The 27,521-nt window shown below is 37.3% G+C and overlaps 1 protein-coding gene and 1 pseudogene across 1 annotated transcript in view; one reads left to right on the plus strand and one right to left on the minus strand.

Annotated features, from left to right (window-relative positions):
* Window positions 1–27,521, minus strand: part of Itga8 (integrin subunit alpha 8) — a 153,863-nt gene that overhangs the window by 105,881 nt on the left and 20,461 nt on the right. The window contains exons 3-8 of the mRNA XM_048367462.1: window positions 19,318–19,418; window positions 13,939–14,062; window positions 9,365–9,426; window positions 8,248–8,293; window positions 4,113–4,238; window positions 2,684–2,728 (exon numbers count right to left, since the gene is read on the minus strand). Of these exons, the coding sequence (XP_048223419.1) occupies window positions 2,684–2,728; window positions 4,113–4,238; window positions 8,248–8,293; window positions 9,365–9,426; window positions 13,939–14,062; window positions 19,318–19,418 (504 nt within the window). The remainder of the gene's footprint in view (window positions 1–2,683; window positions 2,729–4,112; window positions 4,239–8,247; window positions 8,294–9,364; window positions 9,427–13,938; window positions 14,063–19,317; window positions 19,419–27,521) is intronic.
* LOC125366768 lies at window positions 16,223–17,012 on the plus strand (annotated as a pseudogene).

A 27,521-nucleotide genomic window follows, 5' to 3' on the forward strand; every position in this document is an offset into this window, starting at 1 on the left:
GCATGTAAGCCTTTTTGAATCACAAACACATTTGAATCTGGAAGAAAGTTAGGGATCTTCTTACCAGAATAATATAAATACATAGAGGTCTTGAGTGCAATTATTCAAGTCCAGTGAAGTCCTTCCATAGACCAAGTCAGGAGGCCCAAGCACTCTACAGTTGCAACTCTACAAGTTAAAGGCAGCAGTTCTTTGTCATCCAGTTTTTATTCCTTCTTGTCAAATTAATTGTGAACACAGGAAGCCTTGAACTTGTCATAGTCTAATGAACTGATCATAATGTCCTTGATGGTGCTTTTCTTTTCATTATCTTCAAGTCAGATAAAAGGTGGAAATGTTGTTTGAGTTTCTGATCATCGATGTTAAGGCTCTGCTTTTTCCCCACCCTCCTAACCTAGTTTGTGCTACTGTATATCACTACTAGTTAGTTTCTGTGAGTTTATAGTCAATGCTGTTTAACAAGAAAATAATTGGGCACAGTTGATCATTTCCTTGCTAAATTGTTCCATGAGAAATTGTAAGAGTAGACTTTGGGGGTAAAACTACTAGTTTTTCCAGTTCTGTGTCAGATGGCCCCTAAATCTCAGGGTTCTCTCCTATAGTTAATGCTAAGTTATTTATGTGGCATGCATTAATTATACTGTCTTGTGATTATATAATAACAGCTCGTTCATTCCTGAAAAAAGTAATATGAGAAAGAGGATACTGTGGCCATCATTTCTGTTTTAGGAATAAAGAAATGGAAGTTCCAACATGTTAGGTAACTTGAGAAAGTTCTCAGAGCTAGGAAATAGTTAATTCAGACTGTAAATGCCAGAGGTTGGTCTTGAGTCTATTTCTATAGAGATTCCAATATCTAGCCTTTCAATAGCTTGAAGAAAAAGCAATGGAGAGGTTCTTTAAGAGTTAACTTGTATTTAAAAGAAGAACATTTTTTTTTCAAAAACTCAGATTTTTCAATTTCTACCAAACTGCAAAATGTTTATGAATTTTTGCTTTTGAAGACCTTGTCAAGACAAAACTCTGAGAAGATCTGGGAAGACTCCTAGAGGTGAGCAGATCTCATTTATACTGTACTCTATGTCTGTATCTTTGTCATAGTACTTTCCAGAATTTTGAAGTAGACATTATTCTGTGTTTATTATTTAATGTCTATCAGCCCCAGTAGATTGTCAATTTTGAGATTAAGGATTGTTTGTGTACCTCTGCACAAACATTTGTGCATGCCTCCATGCTTAACAAAGAGCCTGGCTCACAGTTGGTGTACAAAAAAATGTTTGACAAATGGATGAATGGCAAGTGCCTTTTGGAAAGTAAAAACTGATGTGATCTAACAGTTTACAGGAGAATGCCAAAAAATTATTTCAGGAAACAATGGCATTTGAAATTGGCTTGAAAATTAAGTAAAAAAACATGGCCATTGGAAGACGGGGCCAGATACGGGATTTAAGGATTGAAAACAGAACTTTTAACCTTAGGATTGAAAATAGAAGGTGGGAGGAGGGCATACATGAGAAATTAGTTATTTTTGGATTTAGCATGTCCAAAGCAGAAAAGGAACTCATTCTGGCATATTGGGTTGATCAGATAGGGAAGATAGTTCTGGAGATTTATAATTTGAGATTTAGAAATTAAAGGAAGAAGGAAAAAGAATGAGGGGCCATGCTAAATGCTGGTGGCTCACCCTTGTAATCCTAGCTACTCAGGAGGCTGAGATCTGAGGATTATGGTTCAAAGCCAGTCTACGTAGGAAAGACCATAACACTCTTATCTACAATTAACCAGCAAAAAGGAGGAAATGGACACATGGCTCAAGTGGTAGAGTGCTAGCTTTCAGCCAAAAAGAAAAAAGAAAAAGAAAAAGAAAGCTCAAGGAAAGCATTCAGACCCTGAGTTCAAGCTCCAAGACTGGCATGTGCATGCATGTGCACACACACACCAACACACCAACACACACACACACACACACACACACACACACACTGAAAAAAAGAAAAAAGAGGGATCTTAAACAGATCTGTTTCTAGGAGCACAACTACTGTCTAAGTCTATAGCTTTACATTAATAACATGGGACTTCTGCTGTAAGATTTCATTTAACTAGACAGTTATTAATTCTGTACTGTCAATGAGATTTAAAATGCACCAAAATATATTATTTTTCTTAAGAATGCTATCATTTACATCTGGGATTCCAGTTTTGTACATTTCCTATAGCAAATAAAACGAGGAAGGCCATTTTATGACATTTTACTTTTCCCTATGCTATTTTTAAAAATTACTTTTTTTTTTTTTAGCTAGTCCTGGGCCTTGGACTCAGGGCCTGAGCACTGTCCCTGGCTTCTTCCCGCTCAAGGCTAGCACTCTGCTACTTGAGCCACAGCGCCGCTTCTGGCCGTTTTCTGTATATGTGGTGCTGGGGAACCGAACCTAGGGCCTCATGTATCCGAGGCAGGCACTCTTGCCACTAGGCTATATCCCCAGCCCTAAAAATTACTTTTATGTTCTACGGGATGGGGGATTTCATTGGCCCATCTCCACACTGTATTTCAAACAGTCTGATCCCCTTGCCACACTCCCTGCCTCCCATACCTTCCTGGAAAAACATCCCTAATAGGTTTCTTTGTCTCATTTTCATATTTCTATGAGTTTTTAAATGATGTAAGTTCAATGATGTCTTTTACCTTGCTGAGAGTCCCCAGTAAATTCCCCGGCAGCAACTGAGTATCCTATTGTAAAGTTAAAAAAAGAAAACAACAGACAAATCATGACTTAACAAATTAGTTTTACCTAGAGGGAAAAAAAAAAAACCCTGAAGAACTGCCATGGTATAGTTTTATTAAGAAATCTTTACACATGTTACACAATTAGAGACTCTGTAAGGTAAAATTTATTACACCAATGAGAATACTTCTGCACTAAAATACAAAAAGCCCAATAGGCCTATTAATACTGATCTTAAGTGGATACTGGGGGGAAAATCAGATTCTGAAGTTAATTTGCAGAACATGAATACCATTAGCTATGAATGGCAAATGATGTTTCTTAACTTATTCTTTTTGTTGTTATTAAGTAGTTGTATAAAGGGGTTATAGTTCCATAAGTCAGGTTATGAGCACAATGCTTCTTGGAGAGAGTCACCCCTTCCTTCATTCTCCCCACAGATTTCCCCTTCTCTGTCCTTATCCTAAAGCCACCAAATGTTGTGATCTCTCTCTTTCTTTCTCTGTGTGTGTGTGTGTGTGTGTGTGTGTGTGTGTGTGTGTGTGTGTGTGTGTATGTATATGTCCTGGGGCTTGAAGTCCCAAGTGCTTCTTTTTTTGCTCAAGGCTAGCACTCTACTACTTGAGCCACAGCTCAGCTTGCAACTTTCTGGTGTTGAATTAGATAGAAGAGTCTCACTGACTTTTCTGCCCAGGGTTGGCTTTGAACCACAATCCTCAGGTCTCAGCTATGATTACAGGTGTGAGACACTGGTGCCCAGTGCAAATGCTGTTTTTTTTTTTTTTTTTAAGAGCTATCCAACATCCAGATATCTGGGAGACATTCTTTGTGCTCAGGTTTTGTTATTTCATCAACAAAGCCTACTTTCTCATTGATGATTTTCCACAAATTTTACTTTTGTTATAACGAAGTTTAAACTAACAAAACATAGTTTTTTTATTTTCCAACTCATCAAGTAATCATAATGCCACTAGGATACCAAGGGTGAGAAACACTAGTGGTGAAATGATATTGAATGGTTAGCATATAATAAAATTCGATCACCTGAAATGTCTCTTCTTGCTGTTCTAGAAAAGTAATCAGGATTACTACCATATTGTTCCCCACATAATATCAATAATAGTCCTGCTAATTAATACCAAGTGTTTACTGCCAGTGTAGAATTTTATGTGTAAGAGCCAGTTGTGTAGCCTAAGAGCTGTTCAACATATGTAGGCTCCATATCATGACTGAAAACTACTTGTAGTTACAAAGAAAATAAAAGTTAGGAGTCATTAGAAAAGAAAATCTAAGGTGCTAAATAATAACAGCTAAATGAGGAATATAACTTGCATGTGCATTTAACCTGTCTTTGGAGAAACCACAAGTATCTTGGGCAATGGCTCTCACCGAGGTAAGTATCATCATAGGAAGCTGGGGCCACCTCGGTCTGCTTTTCTCCGGCAAGTTTTCTTAGAATATCTTTGAATGAATAGTTTGCAATGATATCTGCAACACTCGCAGTGATCACCTGACCTGTGTGGAAACAAACAAAATACATGAGCTGATAAAATAAGTGTAGGAGATCAGTCCTCCAGCAAATTCAGAACCACACATGCTGCCCTGGAAGTTAAACGGTTTGCTTGAAGTACTAAGGATGAATGTTTCTGCTCATCAGTAGAGATGCAAGAGAAGTTGGTTAAAGCGGAATGGAACTTCCCATTCAGATAGAAGCCCAGAACTGTGAAAAGGAATTTTCTGTGTTCCTGCTGCTTTCAGCAGGCATAGACCTTCTACCTTCAGATGATCAGAGCAGAGGTAATTCAAAATTATCATCAGAGTGGAGATCTGATCAGAGCAGAGCTCATTTGTAGATAATCACAATAGAGATCATTTGTAGGTAAAATTTATGTGATTTCTTTTTCTAGAACATGTAATTAGGAGGAAACTTTGAGATTATCCAATTACTAGTTCTTTTCGATGGGAAAAATTAGAACTAAAGACTTTGTATGAATTCTTGATTTTTTAAGTTTTCAAGTAACTTTTATTTTATTTCATTTTCTAAATTGTTATTATAAGATGGTGTACAGAGGAATTACAGTTACATAAGTCAGGTAAACAGGACAATCCTTTTTGGATAATGTCACACCTTCCTTTGTTCTTTCCCAGTTTTTCCCTCCTATCACCACCCACAAATTGTACAGTTCATTTTCAACATAGTGTCCAAAGTGTACCACTGCTGCATTTGTTTAACCTTTGTCCCTCCATTTCTGTGCCTTCTTTATATCCCAAAGACAGATAGATGAACAAACAAGACAAAAAGCAAGCAAGAACAACAGAGAAAAAAAACCCTCTTGTTTCCATTTCCTAGAGTTCTTTCCAATAAATATTGTACATTCTTACAAATTCTTTAAGTGGGTCACAATGCTTTACTAATGAGATGTTGACATTGTAGGTAATAACTTCTTTGGTATTCTGAGAAAGTATTTTGTATTCCTGAAATACAGCTAAATCACTTTTATTCAGATTACTTAAGTTAGAGGAAGGAGTTACATAATCTCTAAGCCATTTACTTTTGATGTTAAGCTATGTAAAAAAAGCATAAAATTATGTCTGTAGGAAGAAGCTAGTTTCAATACTCAGAATATCAACAATAACAGAAAAGGAATCCATGGCCCACAACACTGATATAAGAACTATGTCTAATCTTTACCAAATAAAGTCACTCTCACAAGTCTTGAGATATGATTACATTAGGCTGGTCAAATATCTTAAAAGATAGCAGTTTTCCCAATGCTTTCTATGCATTCTCATATTTATTATGGACTTCTAAGGTGAAAATGTGATCTCATGCTGTTTTGGAAAGAACTAGAGAAGTGTTTTCAAAGCCAATATTTAATACCAGTTTTATAACTGAATTTTTCTTTGGGAATTCACACATAGTTCCCACACTCTTTGTGTTTGAAGTCCAAAGACAATAACAAAACTATTAAACCAGATCATAAATACTTCCCCATGACTGGCATTGAAATGACTATTCTGATGTTAAGACAATGGTATTTACACGTTTATGGAAAATGTGGGTAGGATTTGCCAATTTTCTCTGGATTATAGTTCACTACTCTCTTTCCTCCTCCATACGCACTGTCATTGCTTGTTCCCTTTAGCTGAGTCTGAACACACCTGTAAGAAGTTTAATGTTTGCAGACTCCTTGCCACGGCTTATTCTCAGCAAATCATTTGAATCAGGCGTTGTTTGCCTCCTTTTCTTTTTTAGTATGAGACCTTGAACTCAAGGTTAGTTGGAGATGAGTCTCTTAGATTTGTATATCCAGACTAGCTTTGAACTGCGATCCTCAGATCTCAGCCTCTTGCATAGCTAGGATCATAGGTGTGAGCCACTAGCGCTCAGCTGCATCAAACATGAATTTTGTGAAATTAACCCAGATTAGAAAAATATCTTTGAAATATGGGGGGGGGGAGGTTGGTGTGTTATAGCTCCCTGTTGCAAAGATATTGCACCAACTATGAAAAAAATTCTGGATATTTTCTTTCTTTGTTTGCAAAATATTTTAAAGACAAAAACATTACTTTTAAATTTCTTTAATGTACAGAGGGGTTTCAATTCAATGTGTCAGTTTATGAATATAATGCATCTTGATCATTGTCACCCTCATCATAATTCTCCCTCATTGCTCCAAATCCTACCTATCCTCTTGCTTTTTCTAGTTCAACTTTCCCATATATATTGATTATTATGCCTGCATTTTCCCACACTTCCTCTCTCCTTTCATCTATCCTCTCCCCTTGACCTCACCAAAATTTCAATTATTTCATATTTAGTTTTATATATATATGGATTAAGTTTATTAATAAGATGGTAGAAATTTTTCTCAAAACTATAACTTACGGGATCTTTCTCACTGGATACGGTCAGATCTCTTCCCTTGAAACAAAAATCCTTCCCCAGCTGTTTATTCCTCTTATAGTCTATTCTGTTTTTATTCTGAATTTCACAGCTCAGATTCAATCTACCTCTGTTCTGTATTTTCTTTTAGAGCATCTCATTCAGGAAACTTGACAGAGTCAAGTTATGGCCAATATGTAACTGAAGCCAGTTTATCCTTCCTCCTAGTTATATCTTTGGAGGTTAAAAATGTATATAGCGAGGGCTGGGGATATAGCCTAGTGGCAAGAGTGCCTGCCTCGGATACACGAGGCCCTAGGTTTGATTCCCCAGCACCACATATACAGAAAACGGCCAGAAGCGGCGCTGTGGCTCAAGTGGCAGAGTGCTAGCCTTGAGCGGGAAGAAGCCAGGGAAGGTGCTCAGGCCCTGAGTCCAAGGCCCAGGACTGGCCAAAAAAAAAAAAATGTATATAGTGAGGGCTGGGGTATAGCCTAGTGGCAAGAGTGCCTGCCTTGGATACACGAGGCCCTAGGTTCGATTCCCCAGCACCACATATACAGAAAACGGCCAGAAGCCTGTGGCTCAAGTGGCAGAGTGCTAGCCTTGAGCGGGAAGAAGCCAGGGATAGTGCTCAGGCCCTGAGTCCAAGGCCCAGGACTGGCAAAAAAAAAAAAAAAAAAAAAATGTATATAGCGAAATGTTTTTGTGGAAATACTTGGATAGCCCAACACTTCCATACTCATTTAGCCCAACACCTCCATACTCAGTGTAATCAAGATCAGACTCATCAACCTTTCTCTCCAACCTACTCCAAACACATTTTCTTCCAGTTATCTCTGTCTTATTGAGCGGCAGCACCCAGTTCTACCAATCAGAGACGTAAGCTTGACATGTTCCCTTCCCTGACAGTGGTTCATCCAGCTCATCACTGATGCTGTTGATTTTACCTCCACACTATCACAATTTGTTTTTCCTGCTGTTCCATCACGACTCTCACTACTCTGAGATGGTAATGTCTTTACCCAAAACCTCTAGCTAATTGACCTTAGAAATGGAAAATGAGCTGATAAACTCACAATAACCTTATAAATTGTTTTCTGATGATTTACTTTTGTCAGCTACCAATTCACGTTCCTGGCATTTAGCATGAAGCCTGGTATTTGCCTCAACAATTTCCTGGTGGATAAGTGAATTGCCCAGTTGCAAGAATATTTTAAAATAACATTTAATAGCAAAGAACAAATTGAAATGATGCTTTATTGAAAGAAGCATAAATAGTGATCGAATATCAGTGTAATAAAAGGTCAGTATTGAATGTTTGTTCTTGATGGTAACAACATGTATGCTTTTTTCTTTTCTTTTTTTTTGTGTCCATCCCAGGTCTTGAACTCAGGGTCTGGGTGGGCACTGTCCCTGAGCTTTTATGCTCAAGGCTAGTGCTCTATCACTCAGGCCACGACTCCATGTCTGGCTTTTTTATTAGTGGTTAATTGGAGATATGCGTCTCATGGACTTTCCTGCCTAGGTTGGCTTCTAACCACAACCCACAGATCTCAGCCTTGTGGTAGCTAGGATTAGGTGTTAGCTACTGGTGCCTAGCTCAAACACACTTTTCATCTCTGCTAACAAACATACCTTGCCAGTAAAAGCTTCCAGGTCCTCCTACTATAAGGTCTCCATTCTGCAAAACAGAAACAGCAGCAGGAATAACATTGTAAAAGAAACACTAAAAAAAAAAAACCTTAAAAGGTGATGATAAATTATTGCTAATAAGCATTGCCCTAACAATTTGGAACTCCATACTCCTCAAGAGCAATTTTATTTTCAAAGAGGTCCTAATATCAGACAACTCATACTGGGTCATTTTTTTCCCTTTTTGCTTTCAATTATTTAGTGTGTTATCACACTACATAATTTTAATTGGCATGTTGAACTCTCTCCCCTGAGAATATATAAATTCAGCTTTTTGGCACTTTCTCTGGTCAGCAAAATTTCGACATGCTTAATGCTGTACAAATCTAGCAGGCACTGGCGTTTGAAACTCCTTTGTGATTAAAAAAAAAGGAAATTTTTTCCAATTTATTTTCAAAGCCATAATTGTGCCTATTATGTTTCCTTCATACATCTTTGCAGGAGAGAAATCATACTAGGAAATTTAAACATTTTCTAAACCTACTTACAGCCTCATTTCTGTACTTCCTAAATCTGTAACTTTCAGTGGAAAATATGAAAACAAAAAAGCAATGGTAGAAATATGACAACTAGGCAGTCAAACAGAACATACTTTGAAATTTGTTTGCACTATTTCCAAAACCATACAGTCTCTGTCCTTCATATTAGCATTAGATGTCTGCTTTTAATTTTGTCAAAGGATATGTGAGTTTTAATATTTGATTATTAAATGAAGCCAGTCAATTACAGGTAAGAAATAAAACAATGTATAGTTTCTTGTGATCTTTTCAGAAGCATATTTCTTTCTGACTTCATGAGATATTTCATTTAAAAATAACTGGTCCATGAGGTGGGAAGGCTATAGATTTTAATCATATATATTTAATAGGGATTTGCATATATATTATGAATATAAAGGGAAAAAAACCAAATAGAAAACATAAGCAAGCTGCCAGATGTGGCTAGATATGTACATAAAGTCTCTTTAATGGTTGCTATTGTTGAAAGGCTGAAGGAATTAAAGATAGTGTGCAAATAACAGCAACAACAACAAAAAGTCACATTAAACATTAGAATTCACCTTATAAAAATCCAGACTAAATCCTGCTTGGCAGTAACCTTGGCCTTCAGGGTCCACATTACCTGGAATAATCAAAATATTCAGTTGTAACCATGTCATCATTTTGAAAATGTGTTTTAATAGCTAGGTCAGAATATTCTTTTGTTTTCTCTGTATGCTTCCTAAATTTAAAATGATCAAGATGTACTTTGTATTTATTTAAAAACTTAATTCCAGGGAATTTAAAAATATATTTCTGTGTCTATTTTTAATTCCAAGTAGCACTGTCATTCTATAGTAATAGTGACGGGAATAATAATGTCTTTTTAACGTGTGTGTGTGTGCGTGTGCATGTGTGTGTGTGTGTGTGTGTGTGTGTGTGTGTGTGTTGGTCCTGAAGCTTGAACTCAAAGTTTGAGCACTGCTGTTCCTAAGCTTTTGGCTCAACACTAGCATTCTACCAATTTAGATACATTTCCACTTTCTGGGTTTTGGTGAGTAATCAGAGATAAGAGTCTCATGAACTTTCTTGCTTGGACTGGCTTGAAGTGAGGATTATAGGCATGTGCTACTGGGGCCCATACATTTTTTTTTTTTTTTGCCAGTCCTGGAGCTTGAACTCGGGGCCTGAGCACCGTCCCTGGCTTCTTTTTTGCTCAAGGCTAGCACTCTGCCACTTGAGCCACAGCACCACTTCTGGTTGTTTTCTATATATGTGGTGCTGAGGAATCAAACCCAGGGCTTCCTGTATATGAGGCAAGCACTCTTGCCACTAGGCCATATTCCCAGCCCCATTTTTTTTTTCAAATTTTTATTATCAAACTGATGTACAGAGAGGTTACAGTTTCATACATTAGGCGTTGGATACATTTCTTGTACTGTTTGTTACCTTGTCCCTCATGCCCCCCTCCCTCCCCCCCTTTCCCTCCCCCGCCCCCCGAGGTGTTCAGTTCACTTACACAAAACAGTTTTGCAAGTATTGCTTTTGTAGTTGTTTCTCTTTTTTTACCCTGTGTCTCTCAAATTTGGTATTCCCTTTGAATTTCCTACCTCCAATACCAGTAAACACGGTTTCCAATATACTCAGATAAGATTACAGAGATAGTGTAGGTACAACCACAGGAAGGTGATACAAGAACATCATCAATAATAGAAACTACACATACACATAGGACGTTGAAAGTAGTTACAACTGTGATACAACAATTGTTTCCATAACATGGAGTTCATTTCACTTAGCATCATCTTATGTGTTCATAAGGGTATAGCTATTGGGCCTTGTGATGCTCTGCTATGGCTTGCCTAAACCTGTACTAATTATTCCCAATAAGGGAGGCCATAGAGTCCATGTTTCTTTGGGTCTGGCTCACTTCACTTAGTATAACATTTTCCAAGTCCTTCCATTTCCGTACAAATGGAACAATGTCATTCTTTCTGATAGAGGCATAAAATTCCATTGTGTATATGTACCACATTTTCCTGATCCATTCGTCTATGGAGGGGCATCTGGGTTGGTTCCAGATTCTCGCTATGACAAATTGTGCTGCGATGAACATTGTTGTGCTGGTGGCATTACTGTGATTTTGTTTGTGGGCTTTTGGATAGATACCCAAAAGTGGGGCTGCTGGGTCATAGGGGAGTTCTATATTGAGCCTTCTGAGGAATCTCCATACTGCTTGCCAGAGTGCCAGCCCCATTTTTTTAAAACTTTTTTCATGTGTCACTTTACTGGACAAAAAGGCAATTTTTCCATTCTAATATTTTCAAGATGTGAATAAGGTAACAAATTTTTGCCAAGTGTATATAAACCTAAAGACATGAAAATATTACAAAACCATTTTTAAAGTGATAAACTTAATGAAAATGCCCTTTTAGAAGCACTTTGATATGCGCAGAGACTCAATCTGTATTCAGCACCCAGCCCCATTTTTATGATATTCTATTGGTTTTTCTTCTAGTGTGTTAAGCACAAGTTGCTATCTGTTTAGGGAACAGGTCAAAGAGCAAGAGTTTATATTGGGTTTTATATTTCATTCATTTAAGAGGTAGAATCTCCATGTTCTGACTGGATTCCAAATTTTCCATTTGGGCTCAACACCATCACATCTGCAATCCTAGCCACTCAGGAGGTTAAGATCTGAGGATCAAAGTTCAAAGCCATCCTAGGCAGGAAAAGTCCATGAAACACTTATCTTCATTTAACTACTAAATATCAGGAAGTGGAGCTATGTCTCAATTGATAGAATGTTAGCCTTGAGAAAAAGTGCTCAGGGACAGTGCCCAGGCCCTGAGTTCAAGCCCCAGAACCAGCATACACATGCAAAAATTGTCCATTTGATAATAATGTCTCTTCTTTGCCCACGACTTCCACCATTCCTAGCAGGTGGTAGCTTGAGAGACCATCTTTGGACAAAGTTTCCAATGGGGACAAGGACAAATGCTTCTATTGTTATTCTCTTTAATAAGCAGTTAATTTTAAATTATTCTATTAATATTCATTATGAAAATTGTAAAATTAAATTTCTGATCATAGTGACTCTCCCCAGGACTTTGCAATGCAAATGTTCACAAAAGATAAAACTATCAAGTCATAACTTACATTTTTTATCCTATCCAATGTAATTCACAAACTGAATATGCAATACTATCTCACCATGTACTTTTATAAACTATGCACAAGAAAACATCAGGATTCTAAGGTTCTTGTCATATTCCTAAGGCATTAAGATTACAAATTTGAATGGTGGAAGCAGTGACGCTGATCAAGATTCATTGTACACATAAATTGACATGTTGAATTGAACTCCCCTTTGTACAACTATTTACAGATAATAAAATCAATAAATGAAATGATCACAAATCTACTATTTATAACGTACTCTGAAAGAGTTTCTATAATTTCTAAAGTGTTTGAAGGATAGCCCAAATCTGGTTAAGTAGTTAAGTGATATACTTTGACAGAAAAATGATAATAACTTTTCTCTTATCAAGGCTGTGACTAGATGGAAACTGAAACCAGAGGGCTGGACAGGAAGTAGATGTCCTCACAGGAAACAGTTAGAGGCTGGGTTGGGTCTGGAGCAGATGTTTTTAACTGGATCTGGTCCTTCCAGTTTTTTTTCTTCTAGAATGTATCTTCCTCTCTCTGTCCTTTCCTTTCATCCAAACTTAGTTGACTTTATTTAACTTTACCAAATCCTCAATTCTTCCCAGATGCTCCATTCATTTTGTAATTCAGTCCATCTTAACAAAGTTCATCCCTTCTTTTACAACCACACATTATGTTTTCTGGTTACCAATTTTGTAAGGTTTACCTAAAAGCTGAACTGAACAACTTCAAATCTCTAGATATTAGGTTTTGGGGTGTTTTTTAGAAGTTCAGGGGTGAAAATAGTTGTACACATCCAAAAATATATGTGAATAGGCGATATCTTGCTAGATGAACACTAGTGAATTACACTGAGTATATTTAATAAATGCATACCCCTTCTTAAAATCCCTTCAAAAATAAATTCTTTTTACTCTTAATATTGTACATTATTAAGAGGAAAGAAATATGACCATTCTTTGAAGTTATTTCACTTTAAAGCAGGAAACTGAAAAACTTAAGGGAAAATACTCCATAAAAATCATTGAGAAAATAACCAACTGGAAATGTTTATTTGGAATGGCAATTTTAGTAGGGTGCAAAGTTATTTCCTCTGCAAAGACATTTCTTTTTTCCTTGTTGAATTCTAATTTGTGAGAACTGAAGAAATCTTTCTTCCTGAAGTTTCAGAATATTTCTGCACTTTATAATTATGTCTCAGAGTAGAATCAGGAACCCAGCATTATTCACTGTCCATTCACTATTTGTTGGCTTTCCAAGTATAACTGAAGTGTATGTGTGAAATAACCTCCTCACCTGAATTACCTGCTGTAGAATTAACATAAGCAGGGAGGCCTTAGATTCCCTTGTGAAAATAATCTCACTGATGTCCTTGTTCTCTGAGATCAACCATATGTTCATGAACAAGCTGGCTTTGTGTTAATGAGCTGTGACTTCTTAGACGTGACAGGAAGTCTCCTCTTTGGATGATTTGAAGAGGAGGAAGTACAAGTTCAGAATTAGAGAGCCCATGATGATGTGGAAATTGGAAGTACACTAGAGCCAAAACAATTCTTGGCAATTGAGTTAACTCTTATATAGCTTAGCCTGGGCTCTATTGCTATTCAAGAGAACAGAGTAGATAAGGTAGCATCAGAACCTGACCATGATATTCAAGAATCCTGCATACTATAACATATATATGTATATATATATAGTTATAATGATTCAACCTCACACTAACATATACTCCCTATAAATCTGGATCCCATGGACTGTATTTCACCTTGACCTCTCCCATTCATACAGGTAGTCATGTAAAAGGCAGAACAAAATGCAGCAACAAGCTCTACACACCATCATTCTTGGTGTTAGTTGTGAGAATACACTATGTCATTAAGGCAAAAGACTTGTGAAGGATGGACCCCCTCTTTTGACTCACTATAGTTTTCTGTCATTGGAAAGCTCTGGAGCTAAATTTCTGTTCCAAAGAAGAAAAATAACTTACTATTTCTACAAGGAGAGTACTCTGCATAGGCGCTGAAATTCTGAATTGCTACGTAGCAAGTGCCAACTGGGTCCTTTTCGGGTGTTGGTTTCAGAGTTCTCCAGTGATACAAAGGAGCACAGGCCTATAAGACAGCAAAGGCAGCAAACAGGTATGATTTGAGTGATCGTTAATGCATCTAAACTTATGACAAATTATGTTCAATTGTTAGGAGATTGCATTGGCTCCAGTACCTCTGTAGTCAAAGTCCATCAAACTTCCAAAAGCAATTTTTAACTTAAATACACAGTAGAATTAACAAAACTAAAACATATACAAAGGATAGAGTTCTTCCCTCTAGAATTTTAAATAAAAGAAAGTTCCTAAAAGCAAAGAACTCCTATTTCCTTTCACTCCTTTTTTCTTCCCCAATTTGGACTTAGGTAAGTCCATAGGTGTGGTTTTAAAAAAAGATTATCAAGTTGGAGTGTGTATAAAAGGTTTGTAAACCTCTGTTTTGTGGGTTCCTCTAATTTACCATTGAAGTTGCATCTTAAGAAGTTTTCGGGGCTGGGGATATAGCCTAGTGGCAAGAGTGCCTGCCTCGGATACACGAGGCCCTAGGTTCGATTCCCCAGCACCACATATACAGAACACGGCCAGAAGCGGCGCTGTGGCTCAAGTGGCAGAGTGCTAGCCTTGAGCGGGAAGAAGCCAGGGACAGTGCTCAGGCCCTGAGTCCAAGGCCCAGGACTGGCAAAAAAAAAAAAAAAAAAAAAAAAAAGAAGAAGTTTTCATTGTTGGCTTGGTAATTAGGGGGTGGCTTCATTTTCAGTAATGGAAATGATTTTTCATAATTTTTGTTCATGGCAAAACTGAAGCCATGTAGCCATTTTAGAAGAGCTGAGGCAAGTCATCTAAAGGCACATGGGAATGAACTACCCATGTTTTCAAGGCTTTGACTTGTGGATGTGAAGTAACTCAGTACTCTGCCTTTGATTGCTGTAAGAAATTCATTCTGAAGACTCTAAGGAGATCAGGCAATTTTTCTAAGGAAAGTGAGTTACCTAGATCATCCCACAAATACATCTTTAATTCTAAGAAGCAAAAGAAAAAACAAGCAAAAACTTGCAGTGGTAGCAAAGGTCTATGTTGAATACAGAATGAGAAAGCAGATATTGGAGCCTCTTCTGGAACTGATTGAGCTGCCAAGAACACTTCACATAGTGCTTTGCCTGTAAAACTTGCTTAATAAGTGTGTGCCCAACTAAATTCAATGCATGCATGCTGATTTTTCAATAAAAAAATTTTACAATATGAAATTACTAGGCACTAGTTGTTATATTGTCTCTGTCATGACACTTGATTTGTCACGTCAAATACTTACTCAATACATGGCCTATATCATCTAATTTTAGGAATATCCATTTGGAGGAAATAAGACAGGCACATTGCATTGTGATACCACTTCTAGAAATATATAGAGTAAAAAGATAAAACTACAGCAACATCAGCTTGCCTACTAACAAGAATTACACCAGCAAAAATTAATTTAACCAGGAGTGTGTTAAGGCGGGACACACCTGTAATTCCAGTTACTTGGGAGACAGGAAGAGGGTGATCTTGTTCAATACATAGCCTGAGAAAAAACATCAGTGAGAACCTGTCTCAAAACACTCCTTTAACCCCAGCTACTAAGGAGACAAAGGCAGAAGGACCACAGTTTGAGACTGGCCTGGGAGAAGTGCAGTGTAAGATCCTGTCTGGGGAAAACAAACAAAAGCATGAAAGGACTGACAGTGTGGTGTAATGGGGAAGGACTTGCCTAGCAAGCACACAGCCCTGAGTTCAAGGTGCAGGGCCAGGAAAACAGAAAAAGCAAAAAACGCAACGACAGTAAGAAATGCGCAACACTTATTTCCTTCTTCAGAAGTCTACAGCATGTCAGGAGATATGAAATCCTAGGCACTCACACACAGTGAGACCAAAGGAGGGTACTCTTAGGAGAGAAACACAAACAGTTGTGATGCTTAGGTGCCTCTGATCGCAGAAAATAATATTCATCAAAACAAACTCTAGGAAGTGGAGAAAAATAGATATGAAATCACCTTTCAATTAACCTTTATCTGTGCTAGGAATGGTCCAGACAATGCTGGTATTCAAAATGCAGGCACTCTTTTGATTCCTATTTTGGTAGCTTGAATCTGAATGGTTGCCCAAGTCCTCAACTGTAAGGACACAGAATTGCAAACTACTAGAACCTAGAACTGCGAGCCTATTTCTTTTTGTTTTAATGCTTTGAGACTGGAGCTGGAAGCCCGCGGGCCGGAGACGCTGCTGCTGCAGGACCGCCACCGGAGCATCTGAGGTGGTGAATAATAGCTCTTCAAGTCTACAATTAAAAATGGCCTCTAACAAGACTACATTGCAAAAAATGGGAAAGAAACAGAATGGAAAGAGTAGAAAAGTTGAAGAAGCAGAGCCTGAAGAATTTGTTGTAGAAAAAGTACCGGACCGACGTGTAGTGAATGGGAAGGTAGAATATTTCCTGAAGTGGAAGGGGTTTACAGATGCTGATAATACTTGGGAACCTGAAGAAAATTTAGATTGTCCAGAATTAATTGAAGCATTTCTTAATTCTCAAAAAGCTGGTAAAGAAAAGGATGGTACAAAAAGAAAATCTTTATCGGACAGTGAATCTGATGATTAGCAAATCAAAGAAGAAAAGAGATGCTGCTGACAAACCAAGGGGGTTTGCTAGGGGTCTGGATCCTGAACGAATAATTGGTGCCACAGACAGCAGTGGAGAATTGATGTTTCTTATGAAATGGAAAGATTCAGATGAAGCTGACTTGGTGCTGGCAAAAGAGGCGAATATGAAGTGTCCTCAGATTGTGATTGCTTTCTATGAAGAGTGACTAACTTGGCATTCTTGTCCAGAAGATGAAGCTCAATAATTGTTTGCATTGCTTTTTATATATATTTATACATATATATATATAAAATCCGAGTCTTGGTTTTTGAATTAATGGTGTGAAACAATAACTACATTCTAATGAAAATCAAGTATGACATGTTGGTTTGGAAAGTAGTATTGGGGGAGTTGAGGTTTTTCTTTTTTCCTCAATAGCACTCATTACTTTGAACAAATATAATAAAGGCTTTCTATAGTTGCTTTATCAGAAAAGAATGTTTAATACCATGGTATATTTCCTCTGCATTCAGAAACAGATTGTGGCTTTTTTTAATATTAGGCAATTTTGGGGGGTATTACTTAATCAGAACAACTTGTCTTTAACTGCTATGTTGAAGGACCATCCTGAATTTTCTTTTTTGTGTTTGTGTGTGTGTAAACAAAATACTTACATAGGTAGTTTTTTCTTTTGGAGATTTTGCTTGTTTAGAGGTGTTGGGCATCAGACCCACAGCCTGGCATATGTAGGTAAATGATGTATCACTTAGTTACATCCCTGGCCCTTGTTTTAGTTTTTTGTTGATTTTTGAGACAGGGTCTCTAGGCAGCTCAGGTTCACCTTGAACTTCCTAGGTAGCCAGGCTAGCTAGCCTCGAACTTTAGGTCCTCCTGCCTCTGCCATAGATAAGCAAATGCAATAGCTTTGCAAAACTTCTTGAAAGGAAAAATTTAAGCTAATAACAGCTTCCCTCACCCAGATGAGAAAAGACAAATCTGGATTTCCTTTCACTAAAATTTTCTGTAGTGAGCATTCCTTTACAGATTATTGGGTCATGGGCTATCTTAACACTCAGCTCATGGAAATGTAAAATCAGCTGGTTAGAGATGTGACTATTTAGGACCTACTGGCCTAAATGAATGGACAGAATTTTATAATTATTGACCTGCAGGCTTTTTCTTTATCCCAACTCATTCCTTACATGTAGGCTCAATTGTTTTCAGTATTGGGTTACTGGTTCCACAAAAGCCAGAGAAACAACATTGTAGTAATCAGAATGTTACCCAACTGTATATTGTTTACTTTATTGTAAATAATGGTGAACAATGATCAATAAATAGTTTTATATTCCTTTAAAAATACTTTTAAGTTTACTGTCTTTTCTTCCCACAGTACTCCAAGAAAAAGGATCAACTTGAAATATAAATCTTATACCATTCTAGCACCTAATCACATAATTAAAAAATACAAGAATACCAAATGCATGAATACCAGAACATAAACATTTTATTATGGACTTGTGTATTATTATACTTTTAATGGTTTAGAAGGTTTCTACAAGTATGGAATAAACATGCAACATAGTTTTTTCAAGACTTAAAAAAATACTACTCAAAAGATTTTTTGAACCCTAAAGAACTATTAGGATAGATTAAGATTTTCAATAGAAGTTCACATAAACCAAAAGTCATTAAGGAATAAAAAAGATCTTACCAATTCTGAATTAGATGAAATATAATTCCATAACAAGTGAGTAGAACATGCTGGGCTTCTAGTTAGAGAGGGCTATCTATATCCTATCTATACCTTCTATATCACCTATTTTCATGTCAAAAGTTTTGAGGGGTTAAACATAGACTAAATGAAACTAGTCATCTTTTTTTCCCAAATAATTACTTATTTATTGTCAAAGTGATGTACAGAGGGGTTACAGTTTCATACATAAGGCAGAGGGTACGTTTCTTGTATAATTTGTTACCTCCTCCTTTAGATACCTACTATGTCAAGATTCAAATAGCTTTAAACAAGTCCCAAAGTTTAATGTTATTTTCTTTTACCTTAAAGCCAATAGGTTAACACATTTCCTAAATTAAAAAAAAAATCCTCCAGCTTACTTCAAAAGTCATGTATTTTTTTTAATAAACATAGATGTGGATATAGGTGTAATTGATTCCAACAATAAGAAAATAGAATAATAAATTCATCACAGTTTAAACTTGAGAATGGATGTTTTACGTTTAAAAGAATTAACAAACTCAATGAATCAAGCAGTTAGTAATTAAAAAAATCATTATTACAGACAGTTTCCCATTTACTCTAAACAAGATTAGTGGTACCATAGTAGACTTAAACATTTCTAGATTATGAACACCATTTTTTTCTGCTTAAATTTTAATCAACTCTTCAAATCAATTTTAAGCAATAAAATTTGCCCCTCCTTATGATGGAGTTTTTATTTCCCCATCTTTCGTAGTCACTTCTGGAATATTTGAAAATATCTAACTGATTTTTCCTGGTCAACAAATTTTATTTCCTACGTCTTTGCCCATGAAAAATGATTCCATTTTAAGCACTTGATTTCTTCAAAATGTCAACAAGTCAAAGACATTCCGATCTAAGGGGAGTTTTCTAGGCATGAGCATTAGAATGCATCCGTCAGCGCACCCAGTAACTCAAAGCAGCCCATAGCCACCAGGCTCAGACTCACCACGACTTGCCCTTTGTGAGCTTTCACCGTTGCTCCAAACCATTGGTTGGACTTAAACTCTATGGGTTCTTTGGTTCCATTCACTTTGATCTTTCTATTGTCTGAGAAGGAGGATACAAATGATTAGTTGTTTGTAAAAATTGGTAGCTAATTAAAACACTCAATCATAAATCTGTATATTAAAGAAACGTAGGACATCCAGGTTATGGATTCAGCTCTGAATAAATCATTTACCATGTTACACAGTGTAATTTCTGAGAAAGACAAAATCAAACTATAGAAAAATAAAACACTAGGAAGCAGCAGGTGCTGGTGGCTCATGCCTGTAATCCTCACTACTCAGGAGGCTGAGGTCTGAGGATCACAGTTCAAAGCCAGCCTGGGCAGGAAAATCCGTGAGACTCTTATCTCCAATTAACCACCAGAAGTCTGGAGTAGGGACTGGCACTATGGCTTAAAGTGGTAGTGCTATCCTTGAGCAAAATTGCTCAGGGACAGCACCCAAGGTTTGAGTTCAAGCCCCACTACTGACAAAAACAAACAAACAAACAAAAAACTCAACACCAGGAAACAAGTACTTGAAAGGAGAAGAAGGATAGGGTCTAGGGGATAGGGTAGATGAATGAAGAGAAAAGAAGAAAAATACAGTCAAGAATCCAGTGTATGGCTTATAAAATTTACCTTATGATTCACCAATTCCACTCCTGGGCATTTACCCAAAGGTTTACCAACCAAGATACAGCAAAGGATGCAGTGTTTATTACAGCGCGCTGCACTATAGCCAGGGTACGGTATCAATGAATGAATGGATCAAGAAAATGTGATATGTATGTATGTGTGTATGTACACACACACACACACACACATATATAATGTGATATATCTGTATCATATATACACACAATAGAATTTTACCCATCTATTAAGAAGAATGACATTGCATACCATTTGTAAAGAAATTAAAAGATTTGGGAAATATCATGTTAAGTGAACTAAGGCCCAGAGAGACAAAATTGCATGGTTTCCCTCATATGTGGAAGCCAGAATAGGCCTAGAAACCAATAAGTAAACAAGTTGGAAGGTATATATTATTGCAAGTATATATTATAAATGCATTAACTGAAATACGGTAGATTTGAGGGAGATCTCAAATAGCATAATTCCTTAGAAAGCCAAAATCAAAGTTCAGCAAAATAAAATACCAGGAATTTGGTATTCTAAAGAGGAGAGATGGCATCAAGGGAAAGGAGTAGATGAATGAAGAGGAGAAGAGGGGGAGAGTACAGTCAAGAATCCGATGTATATTCTGCAAAATTAAAAAGAAGGAGGGAAAGAATGGGTTAGGGGATGGGTGAGAAACTTGAAACTGGTGACATTGATTAAGATATATTGACATTGATTAACATGTACTGCTTTGTTAAATGGAAACTCCTTTGTACAACTGCTTAAAGATAATAATTAAAAAATAGAAATAAAATGAATACCAATCCTTCTTAAATTTTTCCAAATAACTGAAGAAGTTTGAATACTTCCAAGGGCAAGTTTTATGTATTGATACTAAAAGCAGATGATTATATACATAAAAAGGAATTTACAAGATGGTATTTCTGATAGACAGAGAAGCAATAGTCTTCAGTTAAATAGGAAGAGACACCTGGATTCAACAGCACTTTAAAAAGTTTGTTTACCATTACCAAGTAAGTTTTGTCCCAAGAATATAAGGATGCTTCAACATGTACTAAGCACTAAACATGATGTATCCATTTTGTAGAACAAAATGTGTAAACCATACCACTGTCCCAATCAGCACAGAAAGAGCATTTTACAATTTTCAGCTTTTTTCACAATAAAAATTCTCACAAATTATGTATCAAAGAAACAGACTGCCAGGCACCAGTGGTTCATGACTGTAATCCTAGCTACTCAGAAAGCTGGATCGTGATTCAAAGCCAGCCCATGAAGGAAAGTCCATGAGACTCTTATCTCCAATAAACCACCAGAAAACTGGAAGTGATTCTGTGGCTCAGAGTGGTAGAGTGCCAGCCTTGAGCACAATGGCTCATGGACAGTACCCAGGCCTCATGACCAATAAAGAGAAAAAAAAAAAAGAAAAGAAAAGAAAAAAGGAAGAAAGAAACAGATTACCATAACTGTGAAGGGCTATGTAACACCAGTCCACAAATAAGAGTATATTCAATAGGGAAAACTGCATTATTTTCCTCTAAGATTAGGAACTAGAGAAAGACATCTACTCTTGCTGTTTTGGTTCAACATAATATTAGAAGTCATAACCAGAGCAAGAAAAAGAAATAACAAGCATCTAAGTCAGAAAGGAAAAGTTTCATTATAAAAGATTCCACCAAACCACTTGCTTCAAATAAAAAAAATCAGTAAAACTTTAAGATACAAAAATCAGAGATGGTCATGCCAATAATCCCACCACTTGAGAGGGTAAGGTGGGAAGGTCGTAGTTGAAGGCTAGCCTGGGTTACATGGTGAGTTCAGGGCAAGCCTGACCTATAGCAAAATAAATAAATACCGGTAGCATTTCTATATACTAACTATTCATTATCTGAGAAAAAATACAATTTACAGTAATAGCAAACATATTTTGGAAAAAACTTAACCAACTGAAGAAGACATAAGTAAATGAAAAGATATCCTGGATTCAGGACCTGAAATAAACTGTTAAAATATGCCCCACATCTAAAAACCAAATGTAACTTCTATGAAAATAGCAATGATTTTGTTCACAGAAATAGAACATGACTGTAAGGAGATGAGCCAGAGAGATCCTCTCAAATAGGACCAGGCATGGTGGCTCACTCCTGTAATCCTAGCTACTTAGGAGGCAGAAGTGGAGAGGATCACAATTTGAGGCCAGCATGGATTAAAAATCTTAGTGAGCTCTCAGGTCTCACTAACAAGGTTGGCAAGATTTCATCTTTGTAACCCTCCAAGGGAAGATTTCAGTCCAAGGCTGGCTTCCAGTAAAAAAAAAAAGTGAAACTCTATTAAAAAATAACTAAAAAGTGGAGAGAGTCTGCAGACATGGCTCAAGTGGGAGAGCACCTTGCTAACAAGTGGTGGGCATTTTGTTCAAAACCCTAGTAATGCAAATAATAATAATTATTATTATTTTAAAATTCCATTACCTCAAATTGCCAAAATACTCCCAGAGCAAAAGAACAAATCTGAAGGCATCACACTGTGTGATAAAATATTTCCCCATTACCTGACTTTAAAATAGTTAAAACATAGCAAGGTACTGCTGCAGTCATAGGAGATCAGCCATTAGAACAGGATAGAGAACCCAGCTCACACATGAATGATCAACTAACCTTTAACAGAGGTTCCAACAACCCTTCAATAAACAGTGCTGGACAACTGGTTGACCACAGGCCCGAGAAAGACACTTTGCTTACTCCCCACATACAAACAACTCAACTCATCCTCACACTGCGGAGCTGCTATTGGAACACAAAGGGACATTCTGGCATGGGCTTGGGTAATGATTTTTCTCTTAACATGACCTGCAGGTACCGATGACAAAAGTTCAAAACAGGCAAATGAAATGGCTTCAAAGAATAAGCTTCCACATGGCAAAGGAAAACATCGATAGAGTGAAGAGAGGATCTACAGAATGAAAGGAAGTATTTGAAGATTGTATATTTGATAAGAACTTAATATCTAAAATACGCAGGCAATGAAAACAATAGCAGGAAGTGCAATTCATATTGAACCACTAGATGCCCGCACCCTCTAAATAGGGCCAGGTATTGAGGGGTTCTTCTACTGTCATCCCAGCTACTCAAGAAGTAGAAGTTGAGAGAATCACAGCCCAAGTAAAAACAAGGTAAAGCGTCTAAATGAACATGTGACAACAACAAAAAAGAAGAGTCCGAAGTGGTCAACAGGTCTGTGACAAAATGCTCAGCATGACTAATCATCAGGGACTTGCTAGAATGTGGTATTCTCTTACTTCAGTTAAGAGCAGCTAGTTTTCAAAAGACTAAAGGTTAAAAAAAGTATGTGAGGCTGTAGAGGCAAATGAAGTCTCCTTTATACACTGTGTTTACGACTGTTAATCAGCCCAGCCAGTATGGGAAACAGTATGGAGCTTCCTCACAAAGCTAAAACTACAATGCAGCATGATATAGTAATGGGGTTCTGGGTTTATAGCTAAAGGAAATGAAAAGGCACATTTTGTGTCTATTGCCTTATTCACAATAGGAGAGATATAGGCCCATCCTAAGTGTCTGTCAATAGATGAATTAATTTTTAAAATGTGACACACAGAGATATGCAACCATGTATTTAGCGATGATGTGAAAATCCTGACTGGTATCATTTGTGATATGGATAGACTTGAAGCACGTTCTGCCAATTCACATAAGCCAGTTACGAGAGACAAATAATGTGTGACCTCACTTACATGTGAACTCAAGAAAGGTTGAACTGTTACAAGCAGGAGTGGAATGATGGGTCCCGGAGGCACTGGAGATTGGGAGATGGGGAATGTGAGTGAACAGATAAAATGTTTCTGTTAGATTTTTTTTTTACCCCTGAATTCTGATTTTGCCTTTCTAAGGAACTGCACTGAATTCTCTCTTGAATCTACCATATTTCAGTTAATATGTTGTATATACTTTTCAAACACCAGGAAGCAGGTACTTGAAAGGGGTGTGGTGGGGCCAAGTGGGAACGGGTAGACAAATGAAGAGAAGAGGGGAGAGAGTGCAGTCAGGAATCCAACATACTGCAAGCAAAGAGCAAAGGAAGAGGTGGGTAGTGGAGAGATGGGGGAGAAAGTTGAATGGGGTAACATTGATCAAGATACATTGTATTTATAAGTTGCTTTGTTAAATGGCAACACCTTTGTACAACTACTGAAAGGAAATAAAAACACCACTTTTGGAGAAAAAAATGTTATAGTCAAGAGGAATACATTCAGGAGAGCTCTTATATAGCACGGGTGGCAACACCTATTAGTCATACACAAGTAGAAGTTACTAAGAGACATCACTTTTGGGGTGGTGTTAGGGGTAACATGTAGAGCCTCATTAATTTTAGAGGGAGCCCCACACAGTGATCTGCAGCTCCAGTTCAGGGAACAGATTTTTTTTAAAGTTTTTATTATCAAACTGATGTACAGATAGGTTACAGTTTCATACGTTGGCATTGGATACATTTCTTGTACTGTTTGTTACCTTGTCCCTCATACCCCCCTCCCCCCTCCCCCTTACCCTTTCCCCCCCTGAGGTGTTCAGTTCACTTACACCAAACAGTTTTGCAAGTATTGCTTTTGTAGTTGTTTCTCTTTTTTTTTTAACCCTGTGTCTCTCAATTTTGGTATTCCCTTTCAATTTCATAGTTCTAATACCAGTATACACGGTTTCCAATATACTCAGATAAGATTACAGAGATAGTGTAGATACAATCACAAGAAGGTGATACAAGAACATCATCAATAGTAGAAGCTACAGATACACATGGGATGTTGAAAGTAGTTACAACTCTGATATAACAATCATTTCCATAAAATGGAGTTCATTTCACTTAGCATCATCTTATGTGATCATAAGGGTATAGCTATTGGGCTCTTGTGATCCTCTGCTGTGACTGCCTAAACCTGTGCTAATTATTCCCAATAAGGGAGACCATAGAGTCCATGTTTCTTTGGGTCTGACTCACTTCACTTAGTATAATTTTTTCCAAGTCCTTCCATTTCCTTACAAATGGGGCAATGTCATTCTTTCTGATAGAGGCATAAAATTCCATTGTGTATATGTACCACATTTTCCTGATCCATTCGTCTATGGAGGGGCATCTGGGTTGGTTCCAGATTCTCGCTATGACAAATTGCGCTGCAATGAACATTGTTGTGCTGGTGGCTTTACTGTGATTTTGTTTGTGGTTTTTTTGGATAAATACCCAAAAGTGGGGTTGCTGGGTCATAGGGGAGTTCTACATTTAGCCTACTGAGGAATCTCCATACTGCTTGCCAGAGTGGCTGAACCAGTTTACATTCCCACCAACAATGAAGTAGGGTTCAGGGAACAGATTTTTATATACTCTCATCATAGGGAAAACTAAAGGAAAATGTGTTGGGTGATATATTAATTAGCTCAATTTAATTCTTCTGAAACACTGCACTGTGCAGAATAAATACGTGCAATATTTGCCTATTTAAAAAATGCTTGTGAGGCAGGTGCTGGTGACTCATGCCTGTGACCCTTGTCACTCAGGAGGCTGGAATCGGAGGATCGTGGGTCAAAGTGAACCCAGGCAGGAAAGCTTGTGGGACACACACACACACACACACACACACACACAGAGCACTATTTTATACACTAGGGGCTTTCCCTCAAAGGCTAAGCTAGGCCTTTCATTAGATAAAATATGCACATGGCATTTTACATCTTAAAGGAAGCATTTCCTAATGTCTTATGCTTCAGAGATAACTAAACTTTAACTTCAGGTGGACTCTAACAGTGCCAAATCTATACTTCATCCATTCACTTGTTCCAGATAGAAGAGCAAATCATTCAAACTGCTCGAAAGGATTCCAAACCTGTTCCAAGAGTGAAATATACAAGATTCTCCCTGGTCCCTCTGGAAAACTCAAGGTTTCTTAGCGTGCGCTTAGCAATCCAAGATGAAGGTCTTCAAGGTCTTCGATATTTTTTTTTTAGTGAGTAACATGTGTCCGCACATCCCCCAAAGAGAAAGCCCCAACACAGTGGTACACACTCTAGGCACATGTCAGCACCAGAGAGGCCAGCCGGGGAGAAACTCAGCTCAGTTATAACCCACTTCTGGGCTAATCAAAAACAGAGGTCTCTGCATCCCTCTCAGTCCCCAGTCAACTTACTTCCCATCAGCCCCCTCCCGAACTGGAGCTCCATCAGTAACAGCTAAAGAATTCCTTAATAGCAGGCCATTTTATTTATATGTCTTTCTTTTCAACTATATTACATTTTTCTTCTTGACTCTCTGATAAATATATTATTAAAGGAATATTAACTCCTCATAGGTAAAGCCAAAATAAACATGCAATTAAACCCTCAATGGAGTTTATTTATGATTAACGGACATTTTAAAAGCATGAATTATATATAATCTATCTGAGCCTAGAATTTACATTTTGGACATGTTAGTAGGAAATTGTGAATTTCCTTCTGGAAAACCTTGTGTTTTGATGTGTATGGGCATTTTAAAATGTCATCATATATATATATGCATACATATATACACATATATATATATACATATATATGAAAAGGTTATAATGAAATCCATTATTCTGCATAATTAATATAACATGTGCTAATAAAAATGTGTGTGGGGAAGAAAAAAAGGACAAGTTCTGGAAATTCCCCCCTCAAAGTGCATACAATTTGGCAATAAATTAGAAAATTTCACAGCCTAAAAATTTTTAAATGTGAACACTTCTATTTAATTAATTAATTTTTGCCAGTCCTGGGGCTTGAACTCTGAGCCTGAGCACTGTTCCTGGGCTTCTTTTTGCTCAAGGTGAGCATTCTACAACTTGAGCCACAGCGCCATTTCTGGTTTTTTTGAGTAGTTTATTGGAGATAAGAGTCTCATGGAGTTTCCTGCCCCAGCTGGCTTTGAACCATGATCTTCAAATCTCAGTCTCCTGAGTAGCTAGGATTACAGGTGTGATCCACTGGTGACTAGCAAATAGTTCTATTTATGGCCTAGCAGCTTGGATGACTGCAGAGCTCAGACCTGAGGGATTTTATCACCGTTGACTGGATGACTTTGGGTGATTCATTTGATTTTCATTAATTTTTAATTTCTTCTCTCAAACGAGGGTAAGAATACCTTTCCCCACTCTTTCTTCACAAACAATCATTAGTCACCAAAATCACCAGAAAGATGAACACGAACATGCCTTATAAACTAAGAAGTCTCATAAAACAGAAATCGTGTGACTTTCCAGCTGATAAGTGTTTACCCCTTAAAAGACAATCGCTTAATTAGAAACCTGAAAGTTCAACCTATACCTAAGAATTGGCATAGACCTCACACACGCATGCACACATGATAGATTATTATTCGTGACTTGTAGTGCTCAGGAGTGAAATCGTGACACCTCACAAGACTGTCCGTCTGGCTTTGATTAAGCTTGGGGTTGGTGAATACTGTAGTGGCTTTGAAATGTCTAAACTACCAAG

Source organism: Perognathus longimembris, chromosome 18 (assembly GCF_023159225.1).
Source record: "Perognathus longimembris pacificus isolate PPM17 chromosome 18, ASM2315922v1, whole genome shotgun sequence".
Taxonomy (NCBI): domain Eukaryota; kingdom Metazoa; phylum Chordata; class Mammalia; order Rodentia; family Heteromyidae; genus Perognathus; species Perognathus longimembris.